Genomic DNA, 12,461 nt, shown 5'->3' on the forward strand with positions numbered 1-12,461 from the left:
AAACATGTTTTATAATATTTTCTTAACCTCCAACATGGTAAAGAACACGTTTGTCCTACTTTTCACCTTGGGAGTTTTAAAATTCAGAGACCACCTTTTTCATAGGGGGTAATGTTTAACTTAATCACTTAATCTGAATTAATATGGACAACAATGGTGACAAAAGGTATTACATTTAAGTGAGATTTTGAACTTAAAAATTCCTTTGGGAATATCTGTGAGTCAGCCAGTTCAACCCAAATATCCATCAAACATGCACTAACCGCTCCAGGAGGAAATAATTGTTGCAGAAGGGCAAAAGGCCAAGTGAGCTGAAATACCAGGCTCTTAATTTATAAAGTCAATAAAAGAACTCTTTTGTAAGCTCTTCTTAAGCCGTAGCGAATTATCAGGCAAGTCTGGCACTAAAATCACTTTATGCTTAAATACTTCACAAGGGCACAAAACACGGGAAACATAAACTAAGGGCTTCTTGAAAACATTTTGTGAGCAAACTTAATACTGTGTGAATTTACTCAGCTTTCAAGAATGCAGAGGCATTTTAAATGTAAAAAAGTCATCATCTCCATATTCAAGATAAAAAAATACATACTTTCAACTGTGCAATATATAATAATTCACAGAGCTTTCACAGCAGCTACACTTTCGAAATTCTATTCAAGGTGTTCCTTAAGACTCAGTGTCCTCTTCTTCGAAGCAATTTATCTTTCTGTGTAAATACAGGGTTGAATTAATACTGATGTTTTTCCCTAGGTGGCTTTGTGCCAATGGAGGAAAAAAAACCCAGAGATAACAAAGAACTATAGACACGCCCCCTGCCCTGGGCTCTCCTTCCTTTGGGCATTAGAAGGCTCCACTTCGAAGTGGCAATGACAGGCCTGCTGTGTCCCCTTCGGTGAGATAAGGCACCCCGTGGCTCATAGCCCTTAACTATGTTACATCCCCATAATAATGTTGATTGACCTGATGGGAGAGGAGCCAAAGCTGGCAGGTAGAAGACACTCCCTTTGCTTTTAAGTCTAACACAGAATCTCAAACTGCCTAAAGAAAACTGCATTTTTTTTGAAGGATTAAGAGAGAAAAAAAAGAAAAGCCAAAAAACTATGTTCAAAATGTATGAGATATGTCTGTAGATTATGAAATATTTGGGCCAATGTTCTGTAGTCTCGTGGGAAAAGACTCCCATGGTGCATTCAATGATTTAGTTTTTTTTCATTTAAAAAATTTAAAAGCTTTTTGTTTTAATCTACTGTGACCACACCTTTAATTACTACAGTTGTAGATAGATTTATCTAGATGTATTAAATGAGAAAACATGTAAAATGTTTAATACAAGGTAGGTGCTTAATAAATGTTTCACACCTGTGTTTTCCACGATGTTTTGAAGACAACTAAAAACACAAAATTTAACTCAATTTCAGCACGTATATGCTGTGTTTGCATGGCTATAAGCTTACTCTAATCATTGAGAGACATAAAACAATTGAAAGTCTATTTTTTACAGAAGTATCTGCTGCATTTTATTTTCAGCCCAGAGAAGTATCTGATTTCACACTATTACAATAGTTACTGGATCTGAGACCATATGAAATCTCACTGGGTTTTATTTCCCTTTAGGGTGGTCACCTGGATAGTAAAATTATGTTTTACTGCAGCCGTATGGAACTTAATTTTTTTTAAAAAAAGATTAGTTCATAAAAAAATATTCCACCCAAATCAACAAATATCTCGAGTCACTCTAAATAGCAAAGTAATTTAGTATGTCCCCTGAAAGGAGACTAAACATTTGATCCCTGCCCCTGGCAGGACGCTCCCTGGGAACCTAGCTCCCCCATGTTCCCCGCGCCTGCCAGTGGCGTCCATCTCTCCCTCCTCCATGCTCCCACTGAGCTCTGTTTGTACATTTATTATGGCACTTAGCCTGACTCTGCCTTATTTCACAATTGTGTACCTCTGCAGCTTAGAAATAGCTGAGGCAAGTATGTAGGCAGAGATAGGGCTTGTGGAGACCACCTGCAGGGTGCCCTGTGCCTATACAGGGTGACTGCAGCCTACTAAGGCACCCCTGAGGCTGGAGGGGCTCTAGAAGCACCTTCTTGCTCCCAGTGAGGATGTGGAAGGCAGCTGGTGGAACTTAGCACCGTGGCCCTGTGGAGGGACCTGAGGCCTCAGGATGCTGAGAGGAACCATCAGCAGGGGGTTGCCCTGAGCAGGCTCGGCGGTGGGGTCGCTACTGCCCCTTGGCCAGCACCGGCACAGCACAGCCTGTACAAGGACCAGAGGACACATGTAGAGCAGGGGGCTCTTCCGCCATCTCGCCCTTGAACCCAGAGGCCATCTGAGAAAGTAGACAGAAGGGAAAAACAGCCCTAAAAGAGATCTGAACTTTAACTTTTAATGTCAAGTACTTTCAGGTGCTTATTTGTTCTCTGTATATTTTCTTTGGTGAAGCGTCTGTTCAAATCTTTTGCACATTTTTTTAAAAAGATTTTTATTGGGGAATTGTGGGGATGGGAACAGCGCTGGGGAATTGGGAGAAGGGGAACAGACAAGTTGATGTCATTTTGTTCTTCAGTCTAGTTGTGGAGGACGTTGCTTCACTGGCCCAAGTTGGCACCATCATTGCGCTCTTCCCGGGCGAGGCAGATCAGTCGCCGGCTTCTGGACGGCCGCTCACAGCGGCTGCTGGCCACTCATGCTGGCTGCTGGCCGCTCACGCTGGCTGCTGGCTACACACGGTAGCCCGTGGCAACCCACTGTTACAGGGGCTGCAGCCTACGCCGTCGCCGGCGACTCACAGCAGCCCAGCTCCAGGTTGAGCTGTTGTTCAGCATCTTAGCTGTAGAGGGCGCAGTGTCACTGGCCCTCATATGTGGGATCCGAACCGGGGCCCTCTGGTGTCCCAAGCCAGTTCTTAACCATCGCACCACTCGGCCGGTCCTTTTGCACATTTTTATTTGGTATCTTTCTTACTACTGCGTTGTAAGAATTATTTGTATAGATATAAATCCTTTGTCAGATATATGTTTTGCAAATATTTTTTCCCAGCTGGTGATTTGACTTTTCTTTTTCATAACAGTGTCTTTTGAAGAGCAAAGAAGACATAGATAACCTGAATAGCCATATATGTATTAAAGAAATTGAATTTGTAGTTGAAAACCTTCCCAATCCAGACTTAGATAAGCTTCACTGCTAAGCAGTTAAGGAGTAATTACACAAATGCTCCTAGAAAATAAAAACAGAAGAGAAAGGAAAGCTTCACAACTCATTTTGAGAAAAAAATTCATTCTGAGATGCCAGCATTATTCTGATACCAAAACCAAATAAAGAAATCACAGGAAAAGCAAGCTACAGAACAACATTCCTTATGAACACAGAGGCAAAACTTCTTACAAAATTCAGTCAATCAAATTCAACAATATATAGAAATACTAATAGATCATGACCAAGTGAGGTTTCTCCTGGGAATACAAGGTTAATTTAACATTTGAAACTCAATATAATTTACCATATTAACTGGCTAAAAAGAAAAGCCATCCCATCATCTCACAGATGCAAGAAAAGTATTTGAAAAAAAACCCCAACATTAAATCCTGATTAAAAAAAAAAACTCCACTAACAAGGATAGAAGGGAACTTAGTCTCATAAAGAAAATCTATGAAGACCTCTTTTCTATCTATACTAACTTCTTAGGAGACCCCATCTAGTTTCATAGTTTTTAAATATTATTTATATTCTGGCGAGTCCTACATTTACATTGCCCCAGGCCTCTGAGCTATGGATTTCCCCCTGCAACTGTCTATTTTGACATTTCTTCCATGTCTAATATGCATCTCAAACTCAGTATGCCCCAAACAGAACTGATTTCGCAATCCCCTCTTCTCAGAGTTCCCTGGAGTATAAGGCCTAAAATTAAGGCCCGACATTATGTGCTGCCTTGACAGCTGGCGAAACCGGGAAGGCCCCACACATCCTAACTACAAGTTCCCCTCCACTGCACTCCCGTGAAGAAAGTCCCCTAACTGAACACACCTTGTCAAGAGGACCAGAAATAGTTCCCGCCTATCCCTGAATAGTGGGTTTGTTTCCTGCCAGCCCACGAAATTATTTTAACTAGCGAATGATACCCTCCTGCAGGGACTGGGGTCACCCCATTCTCCTGATACTACAAAGCCTGCCTCCCACAGTCCCTGGTAGTTCACTGTTCTCAAGTGCGTCCCCACGGGCCCTGTGTATGTGTGATTAATAAGCTGCTGTTGTTGGTCTCATCTATTCAGTATTGGCTGCCAAGTGTTCAGCCATCCCCAAAACCCTAGGGTGGAAATAGCTAACTTTACAAATAGGGTGAATAAGAGGCAATTAAAGTAGCCCTGTTGTGATAAATGGTGCCTTAACTCAGTTGCTCGAAGAAAACAATATGAGCATTTTGATTTCTCACGCCCACAACCAACCCATCGCCAAATCCTTATCCGTGGCATGCTTAAACTGTATCTGGGATCTACCAACTTCACTCCCACTCCAGTCTGCAGTCCCAACCACCATCTCTTGCCTGAGTCAGTACAACACTCTAAAGTGGTCTCTGCATCTCTGCCCATTTCCCCCTGCAGTCTGTTCACCACAGAGCAGTCTAAGTGAGCCTCTTATGACATAGGTTGGATTGCATCATTCTTTTGCCCAGAATTTTCTAATGGCTTCCTGTGACAACTTTGGGATAAAGGTCCAAGCCCTTACCATGGCCGTGAAGACCTCTTGTATCCCATCTGCTACCATGTCCCCCGCTGCCACAACACTCAGCTGCCCTAGCAACTTGTGAACCCTTGAACCCACCATGCGTGCTCCTGCCTCAGAGCCTTTGCACGTTTGCTCTGCCTGGAATGATCTTCCGCACAAGAGCTGCAGGACTGGCTCCTTCAATGTACTTCATACGAGTTGGTCTCGGCTCAATGTCACCTCCCCAGAGGGCTCTTCCTCAATTACTTGTTATAAAATGGCCAACGCTACCACTTCTCTCTTACCTTGCTCTTTCTCCATTGTACTTCATGACCCCAGATATTGTATATTTGTTTACTGTCTACCTCCACCCAATGAGAAGATCCTTGAAGGAAGGAATCTTGTTCAATGCTGTATCTCCAGGGCCAGCCGAGTGGCGTGTTGGTTAGGAACTGGCTTGAGACGCCAGAGGGCCCCGGTTCGGGTCCCACATATGAGGGCCAATGACACTGCCCTCCACAGCTAAGATGCTGAACAACAGCTCGACCTGGAGCTGGGCTGCCGTGAGTCGCCCGGCGATGGTGTAGGCTGCAGCTCCTGTGGCAGTGGGTTGCCATGGGCTACCGTGTGTAGCCAGCAGCCAGCGTGAGCGGCCAGCAGCCACAGTGAGCGGCCGTCCAGAAGCCGGCGACTGATCTGCCTCACTGGGAAGAGCGCAATGATGGTGCCAACTTGGGCCAGTGAAGCAACGTCCTCCACAACTAGACTGAAGAACAAAACAACAGCAACTTGTCTGTTCCCCTTTCCCCAATTCCCCCCAAAAAATCTTTAAAAACAAACAAAACTGTTAGAATAAATGAATTCATTAAAAAAAAAATGCTGTATCTCCAGTGTCTAGAATAGCGGTTCTCTACCTTCCTAATGCCGCAACCCCTTAGTACAGTTCCTCATGTTGTGGTGACCCCCAACCATAAAATTATTTTCGTTGCTACTCTATAACTGTAATTTTGCTACTGTTATGAATCATAATGTAAATATCTTTTTGTTTTCCGATGGTCTTAGGTGACCCCTGTGAAAGGGTCGTTCGACCCCCAAAGGGGTTGCGACCCACAGGTTGAGAACCGCTGGTCTAGAATGTGCCTGGAACACAGAAGCTGCTCAGTAAGTATGTGATGCATGAATAAACAAACAATAAAAATGCCTGACTTTTAATATTTTCACAACATATTATAAGCCTTAATAATCTTTGCCAGTCTAATGTGTAGAAAATAATCTCTCTTATTTTAGTTTGTGTATCCTACCATGTTTTCTGGGCTTGGCCTTTGTATTTCTTTCAAAAAGCTATCTTTTTCATATCTCTTGCTCAGTTTGTCTTTTTCCTATTGCTTTACAAGAGCTGTTGATACGTTAAAGAAATTATTCCTTCATCCATTGTATGCTACCGATATCTTTTCCCAGCTTGTCGTTTGCCTTTGACTTTGTAGTCATACTATCAATCTTCTCCTTTCGGCTCCTGGTTTTGAGACATGCTTAGGAAGTCATTCTCCATTCTAAGGTCATCCAAGCATTCATACTTGTTTTCTTCTAATACTTTTATGTATGTATATATAAATGATTATAATTTTTAGGTCTTTGATTCTTCTGGGATTATCTCTGGGGCATAAGGAGTAAGGAAGTGATCTAGTTTAAAAAGCAAACTTAGCTCTAAAACACAATACAAATTTCTGGATACCATTTATGTAACATTGTTGCTTTAATTTTCTCAAAAAATATTCATAACTTAAAAAACAAATTCAAGGCTCACTTGTTTTCCAGTATACATTTTTATAAGCACATTGATACATATCTTATATATGTATGCACATCTATTATGAATGGATATATATGCAAAAAATTCTGTTTTCCACAATTCTCTGGAATGTTACATTACAATCTGACATTACTATCACTATTAAAATGTTTTCCCAAGAAAGTTTCCATTTTATGTTTGTCATTTTCTCACTTTCCTGGATCTTGAAGATTTCTTTTTCGTTTTACTGTATTTTGTTTTAAAAAGTCTCTTTTCAATTAAGCTCACTTCTTCATGGAGAAAGGAGGTCTTTATTCTTAGCAGGAAGGAGAAGAGATTTAGTATAAACTGATAACTCAGAGAAAAAATTGATTCTTCATAGGTTGTCACATGTTTACAATAGCTAGAAGGGGAAGAAAAAGGAACAGGTTACCTTTATATGACCATTTAGAAATGTATGCATCTGTCCCTTGAACATCTCCCAAATAATTTAACAAATATATATGGTTAGGCTTAAAATAGTAATCTGAGCTGAAAGGAAACTTAGAACAATTTGGTAAAACTCCTTCATTTTACAAAGGAAAAAAATCTCAGCACTGCCCACGGTCACCATGCAAGGGGCACACTGGTAGTACAGACAGCCAGGTCTCATAGCTTCCCACCAGAGGTTCTGCCACTCCAGGTGGGCCCCCACTTCTTACCATGATAAAGGCACACAAAAGCACACAGGGAGAGATTCTGTACATATTTTTAAAACAAAAAAGTGAAAACAAATAATCCACAAGCCCCATCCAAAATAAGACACCAGACTTGATAATGTAGCTTGTAGTCCTGTGTATATTATAGAAACAAGAGTTTACAAAGCAATTTCACTTATTTTAAAGTAGTAGAGCGTGAATCTGATCAAATCTCTAACTACCACCAAATCTCTAATTCTAATTATCAATCTCCGACTAACTCTAACTATACCAAAGTGTAGGTAATCCAGGGGACAGAGGAACATATTAATGGTTCACGGAACTATACCATTTATACGGTATGGAAATTGTACAGAACACGTGACCTGGATTACTCAACAAGTAAATTGCAAGGAGAAAAAAGAGATAAAGGAGGAATTTACTAACTAAAACACCTAAGGGATAGCTCTGCCATTTGGATTCTGAGTTATTTAAAAAAGTACATGACAATTGGGAAAATCTAATCAGTGACTGCATGTTTGATTATATTAAGGAATTACTATTCGGGGGGGGGGTTGGTTTTTTTTTTCTGATTAATGGCATTATGGTTTTGCTTTAAAAATGTTTTGATGCTTGGGATTTGCTCCCAAACAATCTAGGGATGGGGTAGAGGACTGAGTTGGGGCATGGGTGAAGCAAGTCTAGCCTTGTTGACAATTGTTGAAGCTGAGTGACAAGGCACAGGAGGGTTCATTCAACTATTTTCTCTATGTTTTAATATACTTGAAATTTTGCATAATAAAGAGTTTAAAAAACAAGTAACATACAGAGAATATAAACTTTTAGATATTATGATTTATATAACATATATGGTCCTAAATTCCTGAAAGAATGTTTATATTTGCACTACAAAACTCTGCCACCCAACAGTTGTGACTACAGATAACTACTCTTGGTTCTCTCATCTGTAAAATGGAAAACAACAACAGTACCTACCCTATAGGATGGATACAGGACTAAGTGTGAATATATATTAAGCACTTCACTCAATGGTTGGCACATAGTACGGGCTCAAAAATGTTAATTTCCCCTACGCTCCTTCAAAAGTTCACTTAAAATCTTAAAGCTGTGTATTTTAATAATATACAATAAAGCCAATACCCTACTGTGTTCAGTAGTAGGACATTTAAAAGCCTTAATGGTTTTTTCATTGATTGATTTTATTTTTGTTATTTTTTATTTTTCAGTTACAGTTGACATTCAATATTATTTTATATTAGTTTCAGGTGTACAGCATGGTGGTTTGAAATTTATACAATTTACCAAGTGATCTCTCTGATCGGTCTAGTACCCACCCTGATACTATACAGTTATAACAATATTATTGACTATATTCCCTATGCTACACTTTATATCCCCACAACTATTTTGTAATTACCAATTTGTACTTCTTAATCCCTTCACCTTTTTACACCCAGCCCCTTAACCTCCCTCCCATCTGACAACCATCAGTTTGTTCTCTGTATCTATGAGTCTGTTTCTGTTTTATTTTCTTCTTTAGATTTAAGTGAAATCATATGGTATTTGTCTTTCTCTGTCTGACTTACTTCACTTAGTATAATACCCTCTAGGTCCATCCATGTTAAACTCATTGAGGATGGGGCATTTAATATATAGATGCAAATCTGTCACCAGTCCACAATGTGTTATGATTTTATTTTTATTTTTTTATGGCCAAGTATTATTCTATTGTATATATGTACCACTTTTTTATCCTATCGTCTATTTTTATCTTATCATCTAAGTTCCTGCTGGGAACTTAGGTTACTTCCATATCTTGACTACTGGAAATGACACTGCAATGAACATCAGGGTGAATATATCTTTTCAAATTAGTGTTTTGGGTTTCTTCGGATGAAGACCCAGAAGTAGAATTGCTGGGTCATGTGGTAGTTCTATTTTTAATTTTCTGAGGCAACTCTATACTCTTTTTTATAGTGACTGCACCAATTTCCAATCCCACCAACGATGTACCAGGGTTCCCTTTTCTCTACATCCTCAACAACATTTGTTGTTGTTGATGTTTTCATTTATTGATGATGGCCCTTCTGACAGGTGTGAGGTGGTTATCTCATTGTGGTTTTAATTTGCATTTCTCTGATGATTAGTGATGTTGAGCATCTTTCCATATGTCTATTAACCATCTGTATGTTCTCTTTAGAGAAATATCTATTCAGGTCCTTTACCCATTTTTTAATTGAATTGTTTGGTTTTTTTTGGGTCTTTTACCTCCTTGGTTAAATTTATTTCTAGGTATTTTTTTTATGCAATTGTGTATCAATTGTTTTCTTAATTTCTCTTTTGATAGTTCATTATTGGTGTATAAAAATGCAACCAATTTCTGAATACTAATTTGTATCCTGCTACTTTACTGAATTCATGTATCAGTTCAAATAGTTTTTTGGTGGAATCTTTAGGGTTCTCTCTATATAGTATCATGTCATCTGCAAATATGGACAGTTTTATTTCTTTTCAATTTGGATACCTTTTCTTGTCTGACTACTGTGGCTAGGACTTCTAATACTATGTTGAATAAAACTGGTGAGAGAGGGCATTCTTGTCTTGTTCCTGATCTTAAGAATGCTTTTGGCTTCTCCCCATTGAGTGTGTTAGCTGTGGATTTCTCATAATGGCCTTTATTATGTTGAGGTATGTTCCCTCTACTCACACTTTGCTGAGAATTTTTATCATAAATAGATGCTAGATTTCGTCAAATGCTTTCTCTGCATCTATTGATATGATCACATGGTTTTTATGATTCATTTTGTTTACGTGGTGTATCACATTAATTGATTTGCAGATATTGAACCAACCTTGCATCCGAGGACTAAATTCCACTTGATCATGGTGTATGACCTTTTTAATGTATTGCTGAATTCAGTTTGGTAATATTTTGTTGCGGATTTTTGCACCTATGTTCATCAGGCATACTGGCCTATAATTGTCTTTATTTGTAATGTCTTTGTCTGGTTTTGGAGTCGGGGTGATGCTGGCCTTGTAGAATGAGGTTGGGAGCCTTCCTTCCTCTTAGATTTTTTAGAACAGCTTGAGGCTAGATGTTAGTTCTTCTTTCAATGTTTGGTAAAATTCACCTGTAAAGCCATCTGGTCCAGGACTTTTGTTTGTTGGGGTTTTTTTTTATTACTGATTTGTTTGGCAGTAGTAATCCATATGCTCAGATTTTATTTCTTCTTGATTCAGTCTTGGAAGATTGCATGTTCCTAGGAATTTATGCATTTCTTCCAGATTGTCCAGTTTGTTGGCATATAGTTGTTTGTAGTATTTTCTTATAATCCTTTCTATTTCTGCGATGTTAGTTGTCACTTCTTCTCTTTCATTTCTGATTGTTCATTGATTGATTCAATAGAAACAAAATACAAGCCATTTTATTTACAGGAATACTCACAAATATGGTGGCCTCTTGCTTTTCTTATTTTCTAATTTTTAATTTCAGCTATTTTAAGAGAGATTCTTTCAGGCAAAATGTTATCACCAAAAGGGTAAAAGTATTATTTCTCTTACCTAGGGACTATAAGGAAAGCTCTGTTTCTACACCAGAAAGATAAGAAAAGGTATATAAATTATTCACTACAGTAAGGACTTTTCGTTTCTGAGTCACTAATGATACCTTATAAGGATTACATTCTTAATCATTAACTCAGAAAACTATCCTTGAGTTATAAGAGATAAAACCAAATATAATATACAATAATTTGTTATTGCCAAGTATCCTGCTGTGTGAGTAGAACATGTGTCAAGCGATATTCCTTGAGTTCTGTGTGATATTGTAAATAAATGTGTGCGGCAAATGGATGCTGTATGAATATGCTTATACAAACAATTTTATGTGATTGGATAAGCATAGGTCTATATTTAAAGAGGGGGCAGTGTAAAGGTAAAATTTTCCTTATGAGAAGTTCAAAAGTTTGCAAAAAGAGGGGCCAGCCAAGTGGCTCAGTTGGTTAAGAGCTCATGCAAGAGTGCGAGCTCTGAGCAACAGCGGTTCGATGCCCAGCCTGAGCTGAGCAGCTGCTGAGCTGCCAACAGGTAGCAGGATGGCTCAGCTAAAAAAAAAAAAAAAAAAAAGTATGCAAAAAGAATAGTCTGAAGTCTGCACACACATGTAATAAATAAATAACCTGGTGACACAAGTTAATGTTTTGGTGGTCTCAAGCATGTTCAAATTTGGCATATGACATATTTGAGTATTGTTTTTCACTACAGTTTAAAATATTAAAAACAAATCTTTAAAAATTCAAATCAAACTTCTATGGGATACCCCAAGCCCCTCCATTTCATGTGGAAGACAACTTGAGAAGCCCTGGCTGCCCTCTTCCTGTGGAAGGACAGATGGAATACCTGCCCCTCTCAGGGAGGTCAGGGATACACATGCTATTAGCCAGTGTCTATGATGGGTTTTTGGACTTAGCGAAATGTCAGTAACTGCTTTATATACAGATGGGGACTTCTATAAATGTGAGGAATATTAAGGGCATTTAGATTAATTAAGATCTTTAGCAAAAAAGGATAAACTGCCCATATCTGAAGTGCTCTTGCAGCCTCTCTCTGCTTTGTTCTCAAAGCCTGAGTAGTCTCACGAGTATTTTACAGGACCCTCAGAAATGGGGGTTTGTCTCTTTGAGCCCTTGGAAATGAGCCCTTCTGCGTAACAAAATTCTCTACATAACTGAAGATCTGCTCTCTTAAGTGTCAAAACATTTCATTTTAACCATTGTGGATGGAAATCTTTAAAAACTGAGTTATATATTATTTGATTATCTTAGGGCACAGTCAATATAATTTTTTTATCCTTTACAATTATATTATTATAAGTCCATTTTTATTGTGGAAATAGAAAATACAGTAAGAAAACCAAAATCAAAGAGAATGTAAACAGTATTTTGGGACATGTTCTGTGTTAAAGTTGAGACACAATCAGGTTTATTTATTTATGTGAAGCTATTAATTGTGTGTCGTGAATAAACTTCAGACCGCTGGAATTTGAGTTCTTTTGTCTGCTTCTGATTTCAGTGCTGGCTCCTCTACTGTTTGTCACCCGGATGTCATGTTTGCTGTCAAGGTGCCTCTCAGCAGACCACCTCTCAGTCTCCCTTTTACTTTGTTTCTTAAGATGATTAGCAGTTTCGAAGTGAGGCAACTCAACCTGACGGAAACACACCTGAAGGCAGAGTAAGGGGGCTCTGAGTGAGGGACTAATGGGCTTC

The 12,461-nt window shown here is 39.0% G+C and overlaps 1 protein-coding gene across 2 annotated transcripts in view; it reads right to left on the reverse strand.

The window, feature by feature from the left end:
- Positions 1 to 6,422: 6,422 nt before the first annotated feature.
- The window catches only part of TAF1B (TATA-box binding protein associated factor, RNA polymerase I subunit B), a 73,318-nt gene continuing 67,279 nt past the window's right edge, over positions 6,423 to 12,461 (reverse strand). Inside the window, exon 15 of one of the 2 annotated variants that reach the window (XM_019650042.1) lies at positions 6,423 to 6,902. In XM_019650042.1, the coding sequence (XP_019505587.1) occupies positions 6,701 to 6,902 (202 nt within the window). In that variant the 3' untranslated portion in view covers positions 6,423 to 6,700. Of the gene's footprint in view, positions 6,903 to 12,199; positions 12,416 to 12,461 lie in introns of those variants that run through there. The other variant, XM_019650043.1, reaches the window with a different exon arrangement.

The sequence above is a fragment of the Hipposideros armiger genome, unplaced genomic scaffold (genome assembly GCF_001890085.2).
Source record: "Hipposideros armiger isolate ML-2016 unplaced genomic scaffold, ASM189008v1 scaffold_137, whole genome shotgun sequence".
Classification (NCBI taxonomy): domain Eukaryota; kingdom Metazoa; phylum Chordata; class Mammalia; order Chiroptera; family Hipposideridae; genus Hipposideros; species Hipposideros armiger.